Below are 20,174 nucleotides of genomic sequence, written 5' to 3'. Positions count from 1 at the left end.
TCCGTAGTGCGAAACCATTTTTCTCATATACCCTATACTTCCATTATAAAAGCTGAGATGCATCCCTAAGGAAATTTTTTGAGACCCCAAAAAGAGACACAAGCACATATTTGTATGAAATCAGATGGTTTTAACAACATACAATGAGTCATTCATGATGTAACATGATAATAAATTAATTTACGTACCAGAAACAATGTTGAGTGCTGCAGGAAAAAAAAGAAAAAGAAAATAAGGAGTCTGTAATAGGCCGGTTGGCCTGTGCATGGCAGCTCCTGTCGAGAGTTACTACCACTCTATCATCCATGAATCTACCTAGCCTTCTTTTAAAACTTTCCAGCATTCCAGCACTTACTACAAAGTTGCTAAGCTTGTTCCACTCGTCCACCTCCCTATTTGTGAACCATTTCCTTCCTATCTCCCTCCTAAACCTAAACTTATCCAACTTAAATCCGTTGCTACGAGTCCTATCCTGCTCAGATATTATAAGAACTTTATCTATCTCGCCTTTATTGATTCCTTTCACCCACTTAAATACTTCTATCATATCTCCCCGCACTCTTCGTCTTTCTAGGGAATGCAAGTTTAGCTTCTTTAACCTATCTTGATATGGAAGGTTTCTAAGTCCCGGAATCATTTTCGTCATTCTTCGCTGCACCGACTCCAGTGAATTGATATCCATTCTATAATAGGGGCACCAGAAATGAACTGCATAATCCAGGTGCGGCCTGACTAGCGCAAGATATACTGTAGTTGCAATAAGAACTCTGCACTCTTATTACTTACACTTCTAAATATAAAACCCAATACTCTGTTTGCCTTATTTTGAACATTAACGCACTGTTTTCTAGGCCGTAGGTCCGGGCTTACAAGTACCCCTAGGTCTCTTTCACAAGTCGACCTTTCTAGGTTGATGTTGTTAAGGTGTATACATTGACAGTACAGTGGGGTATGCTATAACGAATGGATTCTACTACAAATATTCCTATAACGAACGGTTTTACCTATAAAATTGAGAATGCTATAACGAACGAAACTCCTACAACGAACTTTTTTTTTTTTTTTTTTACTAATTTATTGTTTTTTAATTACAAATATAAATGATATTCTTTATTTCAGAGGTTTAAATGCATATTTATGCACTTTTTTACAACTTTTACAATTTTATATTATATTTTTCAGTGTTAAGTGGTTGTATTTGGGGGCCTGGAATGGATTAATCCTATAACAAACGAATGCTATAACGAACAAGGTTCTAGAACCAATTAGATTCGTTATGGCATACCCCACTGTATTTGTTCTACCAATATTAAGTACGCTGCACTTGCTGGTGTTGAATTTCATTTGCCATTTCTCTGACCACTCCTGCAGTTTATTTAGATCCTCCTGTAGTGCATTTGCATCCTGCCCTGAATTAATCTGCCGCCCTATTTTGGTGTCATCCGCAAACTTGCTTATGTCACTGCTGATCCCAGTATCTAGATCGTTTATATAGATCATGAACAAGAGTGGGCCCAGTACTGACCCCTGGGGAACCCCACTGGTTACACAGCCCCACTCAGATTTGACACCATCTACACTGACCCTCTGTGTTCTATCGGTGAGCCACGATAGAAGGTTGTGGGATCAGAGTTACTGGGAGTTACCTCCCTAAAACATCAAGTTTAATGTCCAATTTAATTCCTTTATAGAATCTTTTATCACCACTGCTTTCACTTGAACTTGATGGCCTGAATAATGGTACACAGTAATATACTCTTGAACACAGATGCAAAACTGAACACAAACTGGGGAATGAATTCAAACTGAGCAGCACTGTTGTTGATGTTGTGGGTCCTCAACCACCCAGAATCCATACAAAAGAAATTTTAAAGTTTTGGTGAATTTCTTTGATATACAGTACAGTATATTGTGATTTATTTTATATATATATTTTTTTAAATTGTCAAAAATCCATAAGAGCAAATTTTTTATCCCTATCCCAATTTTTTGGTCTTAATTTCAAAATTCCGTAAGCACAAATTTCTGAAATGCGGAGGGATGCCTGTACTGTACAGTATACAGTATATCAAGGTATCAAGAAAAGGCTTGTAAGGTAAATGACAGGACACCATGCTCTCTGGTCATTCAGTTTTATCACTGCTGTCTGTACCATTGTCGGTAGTTTGCTAACTTCTGTATTATTATTCTAAATTTGAAGTTGAATGTCATTCATGAGTTATTTTTCCAAATAATGGTCAGACAATCTGTGTCCTACTTCTCTGAGCATGTTTCCAACCATTACATTTTGTTCTCCAACAAAGTATTAAAGCCCAGACATATAAGTATGTATCTTGCTTATTTTTGTCAACACATCCATGATACAAATGTCTTGGTGGTTGATGTTGCATGTTGAGAAGGAACCATATTAGTACTCCTTGTGGGCTTGAGAGCCTCATAAGTGATCGGTAAGAAACATACCACTACAGTGTGCTTCTGGACTGAGCCTTCCAATACCTACAAAGTGTATACCCTGTATACAGGTACTTCATGGCAGGTTCTCTGTCCGTACAGATTATTGTTATTTTTTGGTAGATATAGAGGAATTATTTGTAGACTTTCTCTTTCATTTGAACCACCTTCCATTTTTAGATTAATTTATTGTCTGATCGATGAGGCACCTATCAATTCATTTGGAATTGCACATAATTTGAACCAAGTTGTGAAGATGCTCTTCCTTTACTCCATTGGATACTTGGAAGGAAAATAATTACTGCTACACTTTTATTTTTAATTGACACTGTGTGTGTATTCTACAGTCTTAAATTGTATTGGGTGCTTCTGGTTTATGTTTTTACCCACCATTTTGCACATTTCAGGTTACATGGTCCTATATAATAACCCACTGATGATAGCCAAGCCTAGTAGGACTGGCAAATTAAAATAAAATAAATATTTTTGGTCTACTTGATGTTAATACATACCATTAATTTGGCCTCTCTGAATGAGGACAGTGAGCGGCAGTTGTGCTTTGGTATTGATGGCATCGGTGTGACCAATTATTATGAGATACATGCTCATTTGTGGGAGCAAGGAGCTCCACGGCAGTGTTCACGTGGTCCATGGCAGAGCTCAACACCTTCAGAGTCAGCGTCATGGGTGCAGGGTTTTCTTCCTCACCCGGTGACTCCTCTATTTCTGCTGCTGTTTCAGGAGCAGCAGGTTGTCTGTGCTGAGCTCCTTAAAGTGGCTCTCCAAGACCTCCGCCACATTGTCTTCAACCACCTCCTGAAAGCTGGCTTCCTGGGAAATGCTGGCGATGTCACAGTATACGTTTCCAACATCAGTGAAACTGCTAAAGTCGTGCATGCACTCGGGCCACACTGCACTCATGCAGCTTTGCATGACCTACTTCCACGACTTGTCGATGTTATTTATGGCATGCTTGATGTTGTAGCTATGCCAGAATTCTTTGATGGTCGACTTTCCCTCTCCATCTGTGGCCTCAAATAGTAGGCCTTGAAGGTAGCGATGACACCTGATCCATCAGCTGGATGAATGAGGTGGTGTTCGGGGGCAGAAAGGTCACACTGATGTTGTCAGTCTACTCGCCCATCATAGGTGGTTGCGATGGCCCATTGTCAAGGATCGGGCAAAACTTGTTAGCAATGTTCAGCTTCTCGGTGTACTCTTTGAGGTGCTTGGAGAGATACCCAACCATATAACTCTGGCACAACACCATCGTGACTGAGGCCTTCCTGTTGGAGCGCCAGATGACTGAGAGCTCTAGTGTTCTCGGAATGGTACTCCAGCATGGGAGTCAACTTAAGGTCCCCCTCAGCATTACTGCCAACCAGCAAAGTAAAGCAGTCCTTGGCTGCCTTGAAGCCTGGTGCAGTCTTCTCCTCCTTGGTCAGGAAACTCCTTGATGGCATCTTCTTCCAAAAGAGGTCCTTCTCGTTGAAGTTCAAGACCTGCTTGGTGGTGTTTCCTCCTTCCTCCACCTTGGTCTACAGGAGTGCAGGGAAGGCGTTAGCACTCACGACATCAGCACTGGCTGCCTCATCAGTCAGATGAAGGTTGTGGAGATTGGCATTACTCTTGCACCGATGAAACTACCCAAGACTTGCCTTGAAAGGGGCATCACCTGCACTGCTCTCACCGCTCTCTGTCTTCAGCATCACCCAGATGTTGCTGGCCTTCACCGTGGTGATCGCTGTGGAGAGAGGCAAGCAGCATTGAGTCTGGTCCTGAATCCATTCTTGGATTACTCTCCATCCTATCCATGATTGGTTCACGCTTCCTCATTAATCTGGAAGAGGAAGTTTGGGGACATTCTCCACTGCAGCCTTCACTTCCTGTGCCTTTTTGATGATGGTAGACACGATAGACTGGACCAGACCAAACACTCTAGTTATAGAGCACGCTCCTTCACCCATCTCATGTCACTTTACAGTTTTCCTGGGTGTTTTGGCCTTCTCTGATGCAGATGTCTCGGCAACATGCCTGCTAGCCATGTTCTCTAACTGTACAGGTACAGTACTACAGGAACCTGTCTGACTTTAGTCACAAAAACTGAGCAAAAATATTACTGTAATGTACAGCATTAACCTGTAGTGTATATCTGCACTGCACTGTATCACTTCACATATACATTAAATGTGCCAAAATATTACTGTAATGTTCAGCAGGCATGGGCAACCTTACCTCAGTCATGGGCCGCATCATGATTTAGGTATTTTTCTGGGGGCCACCCCACCAAAATTTATATCCTACCTAACGCAAAAGTAATGTTAATATTGTAAGAGTGAAACAGTTTATCATCACTTCCACCTTCCTATATTTTCAGTTTACAATCACAGTCTTTTTCCCATGTTTGAAACAAATCCATCATAATAATGTTTTAAGTATAATGTTAATGTTTTTTGGCATTTAACAGAAGAAAAGTGAAGCAGTCTGTGAATACGTTGATTTTATCTACAGTTACAGCATTTTTCTTACTTGTGAGACACCTACCAGAATAATGTCAATGATAATCTTGACATATGAGGAACTACAAGGAAACGACCTATAGGCGCATCTATTTATTTTACAATACACTGTATATGTAAACCCTCGATAACTTGACATTCAATATCTCAGAATTTCATATAATTCGGCATGTATATGGTCTCAGAATTTATTATAAAATAACTCGGGAAATGCCGAGTTATATAAAATGATCTGAGAAAATCTTGGCATTTTTGGGCACGTTGGTAACACTCGCCGTGCTTGGTCAGTTTGATGTTTGTTGTTGTTGTGGTCGGGTGCCGCTGGCTCACTCCACCCAGTAAGTCCTCGATATATGTGAGGGATGTGTTCCTGAAAACCCTCACATAAATCTAAATTGTCTATATCGAATACTTTGTTAATTGGGAAAAAATAGGATGCGTCCCATAACCCAAAATGAAAATGTTCCAGCCCCGTGTTCAAGACAAATAAACCATAAAACAAGTCATTACAATATGATTTTTAAAATAATAGATAAAGCAAGTGTACAGTACAATGTACTTAACAATAAAAGCAGATACATCACCTTGGGTAGACGAGATGATGGAGGTAGTGGTAAAGGTTTTACACAGTGGGTGATGGTGTTGGAGTGACATCTGCAGAGTCATCAGGGTTGGAATCCTTATGAGGGAGTATGACATCTCACATAAGGCTGAATTTTGCTCGCATTAATTGAATTCCTGGTAGGGTTAGGGTCATCGCAAATGCTGAACTCACATTTATTGAGGATGTGGGAAGGGAGGATGCCTGCTGTAGCACCCCAATATTTTGAGTATAAAGTACTATACATTGCACCACAGAGTATCTAAGGCACCAGAGTTAATATTCATCACTACTTGGTAACATTTGGTTCCTGCGGTACTAACACAGTAACACCCAACAACCTAACCCAATCACGTCAACCCAGCCACTGTATGGAGAATGTCTCAATTATTATCCAGTGTCATAGACTATTTAATTTACAGTGCAATTCATTTTATCTGAATTTCAGCTATCTGAACCTTCCAGGTATCCCAACTTTGTCCCCTTTGGTAAAAATTTTAATTTAGTCATGACAATCCAAGACCAACTGAAGTCATTTATTGTGTGTCTAACACCAGTAGCGCTATAACTGCTTTTTAAACAATAATTGCTATGTTAAACAAATTGATAAATAGCATATAAAATACAATAGCACATATTTTATGTACAAAAAATAGCTCCTTCCACACTCAAACCATCATCTCAGTGATGCCACCATTTGTCTGACAGTGAGAAGTAAAATGGTTTGAATTTTTTTTTTACCTTATATGTTACCAGAAAATTGAAAAACAAAACAGGAGATAACAGAAAATCACTCGTCCTTAAGTATGCACCACCTTAAAGAGACTGCAAAATGGAAAATAGAATTCATTGAAAGAACAAGACTGTACATTATGGAATTGGAGAAATTGTGGCATGCCACTGATGGGTGCTACAGAAAAGAGCCAACAGTGGGAAGAAGGCAAGAAAGGGTTGACAAAGGTAAGGGTACTGTAGTCTGATAGTGTTATTGCCTCCATCTTATATAAAAGTAGTCACAGAGGTTTGCTCAATTTTTGTCAAACGTGAGTTTATTAAAAAAAAAAATCATGTGTAGTATTCATATTTCAGCTCCAGTATTGCACACAACTAACACTGTATCCAATTATTGAGTATCAAATGTGTGAGAAAATGGTCTACACCACAATAGTTTTTATCTCTTGGCAGTCTGCCCAGTTACTGAATGATCCTGACAGGATTAATACATGTAAACATATTTTATACATTTAGTAACACAACTGGTCTTTAAATTATTTCCTATTTAGGCTATTATGCTCTTTTTTGTAATTTTTTCATCAGCTCTGGTGAGGAAGGTGAAGTAAAGGATGACACATCTGAAGGTGGTGACCAAGCCAAGTTTCAGAGCCATCCTTTAATATCTGTGTCCGTAATTAATCCTGATGAAATCCCAGATGTTCCCAAAAATCGATTTTTGTATCGTGCGGGACCAGAAAAAGATGGTGAGAATGAAGGACGTCAGGACCGAGGCAGGGAGAGGTCTCGGGCTACTGTCCGAGCTTATACAAAGAGTGGCCGCAAGGTCAAAGGAAGAGGTTCTTTGGTAAGATAAGAAGTTCTTTTTATTTTTATAGAAAAATTAAATTAGATTTCCCATGCACACATGCAACCTTCCCTTCCCTCCCAATTGAGATCCTCCGATACCTTCTCTTGACCCCCATCAAAGGGGGGGTGGGGGGCAAGAAAGTGGGGTTTTCGGTTAATGATAATTACAGAAAATGCAACTAGCTGTTTAAACACTTTCAGTATAATTCAGTAAACCTTGTAATGGTTTGGCAAATTCTTGGAATAATTTATTACTGCAAAACCTCTATCTAATGGACTATGGGGGTGTAGTCCATTAGACTTTATCTGTTGGGTGAAGGTTTCGGTGTACGGTATTGTATTGAACAAAACCCTTCCCCACAAACTAAACATACTGTATATCTTATAGCTGCATATCTGTTGTACTGAAGGTAAATCAATCATCTGATGTGTGTTACATTGGTACATTTAACCACCAAGGACCTTAGTTTCAGTGGTTCATCCTCTAAACACCTCTAACTTGTTTGGGTTTATTTTCTCTTCAGTATCCAGCATAATAATAACAAACACGCTCTACATTCGTTGATTTTCACAAAACTCAAGGGTTAGGTATCATGTGACTGGTGCAATACAATTGAACCCTGTAATATGGTTTTCTAGACCACAGATTCAATTACCGGTACCTTCTCCATGAAAAATTATGGCACTTATTGACTGAACATGGAAAAAAACTGTTTTTCAGTCAGTCTGACCCTGAAATTAGCAATTGCCTGGCACCACACCCAGCATGGTGTTAACCACCACTTGTTGGTTCCTATGTCATTTAATGGTAAGCTAGTTTTGCACCATTAACTGTACTGTGAGACCAAAACATAAAGACTGTGGATGGTAATGCAAAGAAAAAAAAGATGTAGACACTAGCTGAGAAGATAGTGATTTTAGACAAGTTATGCAGTGGTGTTATTGTAATGGCCATCAGTCGGGAGAAGAAAGTTAATGAGTCGAGTACGTTATATGTAGCATTTTGTTTGAATGAGGGCATGATATATGATAGTTTCAAGATTTCTACACTTGAAAATGCTAAGATGTTGCAAGGCCCCGGGAGAAATCCTAACTATGAAAAGATGTAAATGCTTTTAAGTGGAGTTAGAAGGGTTTGAGGCAGGTGAGGCCTCAAGACATTAACCCCTCACCCTCCAAAGTTCATCATTGTTACCATAAGAACATCATTATTATTTCATCGTGGGGTAAAACATGTTCTTTATTTGGTTGTTCATATACAGTATATGTACAGTACTGTACTAGTCTTCTCTTCTCTCAAGAGATTTATTTGGAAATAATCGTTATTAATATGTTACCATCAATACCCATTTCTCCTAATAATATTTTCCCCATAAAATATTGCTTATGCCCATTGCATATTTTCCAACACACTGTGTTCGAGGAACCTTATCTCCTTGATGGAAGAGAGACTATTCTAGTACAGTGGTCCCCCGGTTAACGAGCACAATCCGTTCCAGCAGGTTGCTCGTTAACTGAAAAACTCGTTAGCCGAAACCATTGTTTCAATGGGTTTTTGGGTAATTGGTTCCAGCTCACTGAAAATTGCCTAAATTCAACAAAAAAGGTAGAAAAGTACACTTACTTTGAGGTGTGTATGTAGAAGGCTCCTGGATGATGATGATGGGAATTAGAATGGGGGTGGAGGAGAAGGGAGAAGAGAAGGCATTGGGGTGGATGAGAAGTCACCCCATGGTGCCATTTCACCCATAAAATTTTAGTTCTCTTGGTGTAATTCAAGATTATTTAATTTAAATCAACACTGCACTGCATTATATATTGTCAATATGTAAAATAAATTAAAAAAAAGACCAATAATTTGCTTGCAAACACAGAAAAAAATGCGTTTAGTTAAAGAGAGTCTCAAGCAAGATGTTACCTCCACTGAAAAGACAGAGAGACTGGCGCCTGTTTGGTGTGTTGCCAGGCTGGATGGCGCACATAAAACTAGTTACCTTACCTTCAATTATGTTCAATAATTGTTAAAATTACAAAAAAAATTAATATTAATCTTTTAGAATTATTGAAAAGTATAAACTTCATGATATTTACTAAAATAGTAAGGAATTTAAGCCCTAAAACCGATTACTGTATTGGCGGACTAATACTACAGCTGGTGGACCGCCAAATGCAAATGAAAACATGTTGAGGTCGGCTCGTAAAAAATTCATTAATCGAGGGATTGCTCGTTACCCGAAGTTAAGAATCTTATGGAAGGTAAATCGTTAACCGAGGGATCACTGTAATAATGTTTATGTACATTGTAATTACACACAGTAAGCTTTGGCCCTATGCAAAAAATGTTGCACTTCACTGATTTATGTAATGCAACTTCATTTAACGAAAGTTCTATATTGCAGAAAATGTGACCTAAAACCTGTCCGTGGAACTTTTGGAAATGCTCAGAGTAATCTCAGAAAATGTATTCTGGCCAGTTGTAACTTTGTGGAAGGTCTACTGGTTATTTCTTTTCAACAAATATTTTTTTATTATGTTGTTTGTGTTTTAAAAAGTTGTACGAAATTAAATTGGTAAAAAAAAAGAAATAAATACAAGGCAAATTTGCTAGGTTCAGATTGTTTGTTAAGTCACTGAACATGAGGATCAATGTTTCCTTTGTGTCCCTCTGTAGTTTTTCATAAATATAAGTTTTGGGTTAATTTGAGCTTTCCATTATTTAATTAAGTTGGTTGGTGGTGGAAGTCATTCCATTCCCCAGAAACATAACTCCTGCAAAATCTAAAGTTTATTGTACAGGTATTCATTATTACTACTGTATTTTAATCCGCTCTTAATGCGAGGGAATTTTATTTATTTTCTCCATTAATTGTTATTATTTTTTTTAGCGATACCACACCCCATCACCATCCCAAAGTCGTTCCCGAAGCAGGACACCGCCCCACTGGCGACAAGCTCAGCGACGCACCATCTCATATGACCAGTTGCAGGTAAACATGTTAGGGAGAAGGAAGGAGGATGAGAAAGAGGTGATGTTTGTTTGCTCCTCTTGTAAGAAACACAAACCTGGAAGGATGGAAATATAATGAAGTGTTATATGGCAGTGAAACATAAGTAGTTAAAGAAGACGGCATGTGCAGGCTTGAGCGAACTGAAATGGGACTGGCGAGATGGATGTGCAATGTGACAATGAAAGTTGTGAGACCCTGTTCAGGGTTGGGTATTGAGAGTATGGGCAAGGTTTATGTAGAGGTAGCCTGAGGTGGTTTGGGAAAATTGGAGCAAATGGAGGAGACCAGTTGGATTGAAAAGAGGAGAATAAAGTCTAAATGTAGAGGAGAAGAGAGCCTGGGTAGACCAAGAACAACATGGGGAGAGGTTGTAAGAAATGACATTATAGTTAAAATCCTGATGAGAAAGGCTGCAATAGATTGTGCAGCATGGAGAACTACCAGTGGGTAATCATGGCTAATTTATGTAAGCATGGCAATTAACCGTAAAATGTTGTTAATTATAATATCAGTCTATTTAACATCATTTAGGTATTAATTTGTTGAATGTATAGTGAGCAATGATAAGAGGGTTACAGAGATCACAGTCTCAGCACAGGAATGTTATTACAATTAAGAAAATCATGATGGTTAATTTAGTTCAAAGAATATAAAACAGTTTAGTGATCGTGTTTAATCCACTACACAATAATGATCCCCAGGGAAAACTGCAAGGTCAAAAAACGTGTCTCGAGTAAAATCGTCAATGTCCTCTTTATGTTTCTTTTGCTACCACACTCCGATACTTTAGTCACAGTACTTGGGTGCCACCTTTCAACAAAGTACTTACATTCAGTTTTATGATTTATTTTAGGTGTTGGTCCATGAATCATAGTTCTGCATTGCTTAACCCAGAGATGGTCAATTAATAAAACCTAAGTCGTGCCCACATGGTAAAAAATAATTTCACATTCTTTTTGTTGGCTAAAACAACCCCAAAGGACCCTCAAAGTCATGTGGCAACAGTGAAAAGTACACCTATAAGTTTGTTACCAGGTTTAAAGGTACTGGGCAGTCAGGAATTGTCTTGCACACAGTGTTGTTCTGAGGTGCCAGCATGTCTGCTACCACTTCTATTTCCTTATGTTATTTATTTATTAATATAACTATATACAGTACTTAGTTGTAAATATACACTGTGTACACTGGAGGTACAAAGTTGCATGTCAGGTAGCATCCTGAAAGTTTTCACTGGGAGAAGTGATAAAACTGCAGTGTTGAAGGCAGGAATGTGATGCCCCACCCACCCACCCACCCACCTACCTACCTACCCACCTCCTCCCTACCCACCCACCTCCTCCCTACCTACCCACCTCCCTCCTCCTCCTCCCTCCCTCCCTCCCTCCCTCCCTCCCTCCCTCCCTCCCTCCCTCCCTCCCTCCCTCCCTCCCTCCCTCCCTCCCTCCCTCCCTCCCTCCCTCTGTTTATAGCCATGAGCTGCCTAGTCATAATATAAAATTAGTTATTTTACAGTTCTGGACCCATAGGAACCCTTACCAAAGCCTACAGAACCCTAGTTTAACATGACATAAACTATGTCAGTGACCAATTAGCATATCACAAGGCATGATGTAATTTACTTCAGTGACCATTAACGGGTTAAGCCAAGATGAGGATCGTTCCTCTTATGGTACAGTCATTTAGAACCATGAGAACAGAATGCTGCTTCCCTTTGTCCATGATGTCCTCCGTCTTTCAAGAAAAAGGAATTGTGTGTAGACCATGCTGTTTTGCTTGGTACCACGGACCTTGCTGTGTTGTAGATTAGAACTCAAGTTGGCAACATATTGTTTCAGGGAGCCTAGTGAATAATAGAGTTTTCTGTGCATATATTTCCTATTCAGAAATGGAATGAGGAAAAGATGAGAAGAGAGGAAGATAGACAAATGAGGCAGGACGAGCGAGAGCAAGAAATTGAGGAAAGACGGCGGCGACGAGAACAGCGGCATCGTGAAATTGAAGAAAGTGGTGGGAAAGATAATGAAAATGTTAAACGTGACCAGTTTCAGAGAGAGCCAGGGATGAAGGGTGATTGGCGAGATCCAAGAGATAAAATGAGAAGAGACTTTAGAGAGGGAAGAAATCAGCAAGTTTGGCGAAATGGCAGAGACAGGCAGCGCGGAGGAGACCAGGACTGGCGCGATGCTCGGGAAAGGACTCGCACTGAAGAAGACTGGAGAGAAGGAAGAAACAAAGATCAATGGAATGATAGAGGAGAGGAGTTTGGCCATCAAGATCTCAGGGAAAAATTACGTAGCCAACGTGAAAAACTTGAATCGGTTGTAAATGATAAGTAAGTTGATGATGCAGTAAGATAAAAGTTTCATTTCTTTCCCATATTTTTCTTAGAGATTTAGAATAACTGTATTAAATACATCATTAAAAGTTCATGAAGAGTTTTGAAATTTACAAATTAATTTCTGATTCAGCTAATTACTCTTAATATTTTTTATTCATTATCCTCTTTTATGGTAGCATTACAGAAGAAATAATTCAATGTTTTGCATTGTAAGCAAAGTAGCTTTTCTGTGAGTACCTTATACTGTACAATAACTTTCTCTGAATTACATACACTTGTACTGCCATTTACTCATATCCTGATTAGAAATTTCTTTATCAATAGATATTATAATAGACGTTATAGAGTATATAGAATAATAATTTCAATTGGTTTATTAATAATACATTTGATACTGCACCTTTTGGATGTGTGCAGAGAGTAAAATTAAAGTACCAACCAATTTGCTAGCAGACAATATAGGTTGCATCGCTAAGAGCCTAACAGTGGGCAGACCCTCTCACACTCACTCACTTTGAGCAGAGCCTCAACCCTCTGCATTGCTCACAGCCTGTCTAGCCACAAAATATTATGAATAACTCATTGTTGTGTTAATCCTGCATCATTTTTAATACCTTTGTGAGGATATATCTTGTACAAAGAGTTTATCCATTTCCCTGAATTAAAAAACCTACGACTACAGCACAGTGAAGGTTTATGAACAACAGATCAGGGTAACCAAGGGCAACTGATGCTCTGAGATGCTCCCTACCAGATGATTTGCCCAACTGTGGCATTTCATTCCATGATACTAAAGATAGGATATATACCTTAAAGCATTAATGAAAACTTGATAACTCTTATATCACTTGTAAAACCAGTACAGTACAGTATAAATATTCAAGTGTCTCTGTACATACTCTGCAGTAGCATACAAAAAAAAATAGAACCTATTTTGGATGCAGAGGTGACAGATTACTCTACGACTTGCTTATTAAACTAGAAAGACTGCTTCCACAATAACCTTAGTGATGCTGCAACTGTTTTAATCTGCTAGCAAGAGGGTGAGATTATTTTGACAGGCTATAATGCTAAGGGATATTGATGTAAATGTAGGTAATTTCCAAAGTTTTGTCTCAAGTACTCATTGAAATTATAATGAATTCTTACAGCAGCAGCAGACCACAGAGGGATGACCAAGATTCAGATGATGAACAAAAAATCAGGAAAGGTAAGCAGAAACATGATACTAGTTTACTTTTCCACATTAATCATGGAGATGAAAGAGAAGGCCTTCGGTGACCATCTTGTTCAGTAAATTATTATTTTATTGCAGAATCAGGAACAACACTCTCTCCCCATACTGATTTAATTTATTTTTAAACTCATTGAATAGTATTGATTAATCTTATCTGTCCAAATATTTAACTAAATATCATTCCTAACTCGCAGAAGTGGAACATTTACATCAAATCTCATAAGAAATAGACCATAGTTTGTTGAAAAGGGCAAATCCTTCTAAGAAATTATTTTCATTTCCAAAACATAAAGTGAATCAAGACTTCCACAGTGGTTGAAAGGATAAGTTGCTCACTATGCATACTCAGTTGGTATATCAGTAAGACTTGTGTTCATTTCCAGTAGATCCTTGATATTTATGGGGGTAGGGTTCTTGAAAGCCCCTGTCAGGATGCAGAAACCTTAGTTCAATGGGGAAAAGGGGATTAGGTTCCTGGTCCAACAACATGGGGTAAATGGTAAATTTTTAACCCATTGATGGTCTATTATGTAGATCTACGAACTCAAGATATTAACCCTGGCTGGGTCTAGTACTTAGATTTATGATATTGTATTTGATTTTAAAAATCCCGATAAGTGGCTTGGGTGAGGGAGCCGTGGTGGAAAATGGTCGTTTGCTCTCTGTAAGAAAGATGTTGGCAGCTACCCAATAAAAAAAAATAAATAAATAAATAAATGTGCAATGAGTTTGGAAGATGAGTACACAAGAGTCAACAAATATGAGTAAGCACACCTGAGTTCCATGTATGCTCAATATACACTATGTATTTTTAGGCATACTAAGCACATTTATGAAGTATATAGTGCTTGAGTAAGCTTGAAGAACAAAGTAAACCTTTTAGATTTCATACATGTCTTCTACATTAAAATCTGAGATCAGCTGATGATATGTGTCAGAGCCTATGAAATAATTATTTGTTACTGATTTGTACACCCATTTATAGGTGACTTTGTGTCAGATATTGAAGGTGGTAACATTGGAGGAATAATTGGGGGATCCCTCACTTCACCCACTCTAACTCAGTTGATACTGTAGGTGGGTCCTGGAGATCCTTTCAACTCTATTCATGGTATTGTGTTAACATGGTTCTTTTACCTGTGTTATTATAGTACAGAGTATTGAGTAATAGTTAAGGTATTAAAGAATTGCTCTGATGCATTTGGTTCCTACCTTGTGGTTTGTCAAGACTTGGGTAGAGAAATGCATTTTGATAAGCTAATAACCTATGATTTTCCCATGAACACTTGATAACCTAATTCATGAATTTATCTATATTCTGTATCTTGGTTCAAATTTGCTTATACTATACCTGTACTGTACAAATTTCATATTGATTTTTAGTAGTGTGTGTGTGTGTTGGGGGGTGATCCCATTCTAGTTTTACCAAACAGCTGCCAACAGATATGCAGGGACAAAGACCACAGTAGAACTAATTGTATATTAAAAGAAAAAAAATCTGCACCTCGACGGTGTTTTACAATATGACACACCGGACCGAGAATTCTGAACAACACGGGTTTTATATGTATTCCTGTTACTTTCTCTGTATTAATTAAACATGATATACAGGATCCATACATCATATTGGTTACACAATGCATCACACAAACAGAAGTACTAACCTTACCCATTGAACATGGCCTCTGTCAGTGATCATTGTAAAGGCTGTCAGACCCAAGGGTGCAGGAATTTTTTTATTGACTGGGCATCTGATAAACCATTTTAATTGTATTGTTTTTACATTTTTTTTCCAGAAAAAAATATCAAGAAAGAAAAACAAAGCGACTTAAAAGAGAAACACGATGTTGGGAAGAGAGACAAGCAAGATGACTTTGATGAGACTGCTCTTGACTATGAAGTCATGGACAATGAGGATGAGGAGGAAGAGGAGGACGAAGTAAATAAACCAAAAACTGTCAATGGAAGAGTAAATGAAGCCGAACGCTCAGGCCGCAACCCTTCACCAAGAGCGGAAGAAAACGGTGAATTGAAAGAAGAAAAATTGTCAGAAGAGAAAGACATTAAAAAAGAAAAAGAGTTGGATCATAAAAAAGTAAGTCGAGAACTGAAGGGAAGAAGCCGATCCCATGAAGGTAAAGGTAAAGATCGTTCAAGATCCCACGAAAGACACAAGGATAGGTCTAGAGATAGGCGCGGTAGATCCCGAGATAGACGCGATAGGTCGAGAGATAGACGTAACAGGTCACGAGATAGAAGAAATGGATCCAGAGACCGAAGGGGTCGTTCCAGAGAGAGAAATAGTCGACGAGACAGATCCCGGGACAGGCGGGAAAGGTCTAGGGACCGGAGGTCACGCAGCAGGGACAAGGGGCGTGAAAGGAGGCGCCATCGATCAGACACCAGCAGTAGCGACAGTGATTAAACTACTGTACAGTACTGTACTGTACTGTATATTACTTTATATATTCATGTAAAACTGAATTAAATTAGGAGGTAGGATACAGTTGTTTGACCTGACCATTGTGTATACCTGTATTGTGAAGAACTGTACAGTATTACACAATCCTTGACACATTATTATGTAGGATGACAATGAAGAATTTTTTACCCTTACATTTTCATTGCTTTCATGTCTACAGTTCTGTTGGGTATATTTGTTATGCTAATTTGATAATTTTCTTGCATACATACATACAGTATAGTCTCGGTTTACGCGGTCAATTAAACCCGTGGAGGTCCACGTAAAACGAGAAATGCGTAAATGAAATAACACAACATATGGGATTAATTGAAATAGAGACTGGGCCGACCGCCATACTACCCTTTTTCCGACACAATACGTACATTGTAGTAAAAAATAACATCTTAATTTTATGATGGTGTGCACACTTAATTAATATTTAAGAGAAATATCAATAATATTAGGTTTTTTAACACTTACGTTAGTAGAAGAGATGGCTGGGCACACGGGGATGGGGGGTTGGTTCTGAGGCAGAGGGCAGATTATTGGCCCTCACCTGTATCAGTTGTATCACCTGTATCACTATCCACCACAGAGGCTAGCAGGGCCTCCTTGTCAAACCCCTCAAAGTCCATATCCTCACTATCACTATCACTGACTTGGGCTGGCTGTGGTGGGTAGCGGGTGAAGAACTCGGTAATGTTTTGTTGACTGGGCGACCTAGTGCGCACCCTGCCCACGTCGCTTCCCGTGTAAATGATGGAATGTACCGCGTAACTAATAATTGCCGCATCTGACCAGGTGCCGGTTAAATGACCAACCGCGTAAAGGAAATCCTCGTAAATCGAGACTATACTGTATATACAGTATATAGTAAGTATATATATATATATATATATATATATATATATATATATATATATATATATATATATATATATATATATATATATATATATATATATATATATATATATATATATATATATATATATATATATATATATATATATATATATATATATATATATATATATATATATATATATATATATATATACACTCCTCGACTTACGACCGCCCTAGTTGTACCCAAAAAATTTCAAATTACGTATTTTCAAGTCCCGACGTTGGTGATTGCGCTGTGTATTGACAAAATTTTTGTTTGTAGTTCCCTTTAAAATGGCTGGCAAGCTTAAAAGTTAGAGTTTTGTGGTGCTGGAAAGAAAAAGAGACACCCATTTTAGATTTTCTATGTATTATTTTCGCATTTTCAACTTGTGACCAATTCGACTTACGACCTGGATTTGGGTCCCTAACCCCGTCGTAAGTCGAGAAGTGTTTTTGATCAAGTTTTGGGATAAGTTACTTGCTGTCGGTATTGTTATATTTTAGTTTCACATGAGGAGAACAACTGTATATCTAAATAAACAAGAATGATTATGGTTTAATTATATTTACTTCTAAATTCCATCAATTTAGCTCCAAGGATTGGTGGTTTTTGTCGTACAGTGGAGTCTTGATAATTGGTGGGTTTGGTAAAGTACCAAAACACATTGAGAATTATCAAACTGCAAATTATAGTTTAATTGATTTAAATGTAAAAAATTAGTTTGGTTCCAGAGGCCAAAAAATACCCCAAAATTATACAAAATGACCGTAAATAATTTGGGAATTATGGTGAAATTCTATAATGTTGTATTAATGAGGTCAAACGGGTACGCTAGGCTCAGTCCACCAGCTAACCGTCCTGCTTCCCACCGCTACTTTGAATTTTTCTTATGTTATTATTTTATATTTTCAAAAAAGTAAAAATAGGTTGTAATAGAGGCATCCATGAATTTAAGAATGTGAATTTATATTTCACGAATTATCGAGACTCCACTGTATAAGGTTTGTCTGTAGTGAACTGGTTTGTAACTGTTTGTAGTACAGTACTTTATGTTGATAGTAAGCATAAGAAATGAAGCAGTTACTTGAGACAAATAATCATGAAATTTGTTATAGACTAGGAAATTGTATGACTATAAAAACATTAATGGATAAAATGTTAACCATTGGATTTGTAAGTGTTTTAAGAGGTATACTGTATTGTACTTTTTAATTGAAGAATGCCAGTATATCATATACAATGTAATAAAATTGATAATTAGTGATATGCCTGTATTTGCCTTTATGAACCTGGGAGATGTTCGTAGGATGTTAAGAATGTTTCGTAAATGTGCCATGGTTTGTGTAGACATTATGTAGGAGAACTGTTAACTAGTATATAAAAAGTATACTCTATATACTTGAGTAAGAAGTCGGACTATATATGCTTAATATTTTTGAGGGGTTAACATTCACATGTATTCTTGGGTCATTTACGGTGAATGATAACTACCCAGTATATGCTCATGGTAGATCAATTAGCCTTACAAGTAAACACCTTTATCCTGGGTTTACTTACCTTACCCCTAGATCGTTTCTTTATGTTGCTGCATGAAGATCAGAACCTCATTAACTCGGTAAACCCTCGATAACTCGGCATTTGTTAACTCGGAATTTCATATAACTTGGCATGGATATGGTCTCGGAATGTATTAGTATAACTTGGGAAATGACAAGATATATAAAATTATCTGGGAAAATCTCGGCATATCTGGCCACCTGCATCACCTACCATACCTCTTTGTCACCTACCATCCCTCTGTGTCGCCTACCATGCACCTACATCACCTACCATGCACCTGCATCACCTACCATGCATCTGTGTCACCTACCATGCATCTGTCTCCTACTATGATGCTTTATTCTTCGCCTGCAGTCCTGGTGTCGGTAATTTTTTATTGTTGTATTTTTGAAGGGGAGTGCCTCGATAAGTCGGAATTAATTTGGGATAACTCGGCAAGGCCAGAGCCCCATATGTGCGGAGTTATCGAGGGTTTACTGTATATGCTGCTTTGAATCTAGAAATATCTGATACGAATGTAGATTTAGAGATAATTTTCATTTTAGTTGCATCTCTAGGATATTTTCTACTGTTTCCCACCTGTCAGCTACAGTATATGTTATGTTATGGTTATTTTTCAACTCAAAATTTCAGTAAGATAAACTGTACATAACTCTTTTTGTACTCTGTTACTTGCACATACAATCCTACATAAAGAATGTGAAAAAAATTATATGGTCAAAAACATAAAAGGAACAAACATTTCTTCATGTGGTAGAATTAGCATGCTGGGCAGGGGAGGCGGGTCAGTGGAATCGGGGAGGACCTTTGCTAAGGCTAAGCAGAAGCAACATAGCTAAGGTGAGTGTTGAGGCCAAGTGGTGAATGTTCCTTAGACTGCAACACTAACTTGTATCCTTTTCTAATGCTTTTGTTTTTGTTATTTATTTGCCTACAATATAAATATTGATGTTACAGGGATGAATCTAGCAAATTTATAAATAAAAACTGCTAATTGTAGGGAATTCAGTTTCAGAATTGATAACACTGTTCATAACGTCAGCTGTGGTGATCAAAGTCAAGACATGTTGGTAAGAATCTGGTGTCTTGCTACAAAATATGCTTATAAATTATACCTAATATTTCTCAAAAGCTAGAGTCTTTATACACAAGGTATATGAAGACATTGGGCTTTTTTACCCCAAAAATGAGGGTTGTATTATCCATGAGATAGGCTTGTACATGTACAGTCCTCAAAAAGGGTATCGTTACATTTCCATTGCTACAATTTGAAACACTATATGAAATGCTTCGAAATGATCCCCAGTGTATCTTTGTAAGTTGGTATGCCTGCTTGCCATATCAGCAACAGCTAGATTTGTGGGTAGGATTGGGGGATGGCTTTGTCCTTGTAGATACTTCAATATAACAAGAAATCCATTAATCTGTAACTACCTCATTAATTTTTAAAGTACGCGATCGGCGATGTTACTATCTCTGGTCGTACTTTTCCCGCGCCTTTGAAACCGAGTCTAGGTACCATA

At 38.1% G+C, this 20,174-nt stretch overlaps 1 protein-coding gene across 2 annotated transcripts in view; it reads left to right on the top strand.

Moving 5' to 3' along the window:
* LOC121871769 (peptidyl-prolyl cis-trans isomerase G-like) overlaps positions 1-16,401 on the top strand; it is a 41,766-nt gene extending 25,365 nt beyond the window's left edge. Inside the window, exons 8-12 of one of the 2 annotated variants that reach the window (XM_042374217.1) lie at positions 6,889-7,150; positions 10,038-10,139; positions 12,203-12,492; positions 13,650-13,708; positions 15,532-16,401. In XM_042374217.1, the coding sequence (XP_042230151.1) occupies positions 6,889-7,150; positions 10,038-10,139; positions 12,203-12,492; positions 13,650-13,708; positions 15,532-16,160 (1,342 nt within the window). In that variant the 3' untranslated portion in view covers positions 16,161-16,401. Of the gene's footprint in view, positions 1-6,888; positions 7,151-10,037; positions 10,140-12,043; positions 12,493-13,649; positions 13,709-15,531 lie in introns of both variants that reach the window. The other variant, XM_042374216.1, reaches the window with a different exon arrangement.
* The last annotated feature ends 3,773 nt before the right edge of the window (positions 16,402-20,174 follow it).

Source organism: Homarus americanus, unplaced genomic scaffold, assembly GCF_018991925.1.
Source record: "Homarus americanus isolate GMGI-L3 unplaced genomic scaffold, GMGI_Hamer_2.0 scaffold39675, whole genome shotgun sequence".
Classification (NCBI taxonomy): domain Eukaryota; kingdom Metazoa; phylum Arthropoda; class Malacostraca; order Decapoda; family Nephropidae; genus Homarus; species Homarus americanus.
The sequence above is the reverse complement of the archived record's forward strand: the minus strand, read 5'-3'. Positions and strand labels throughout refer to the sequence as shown.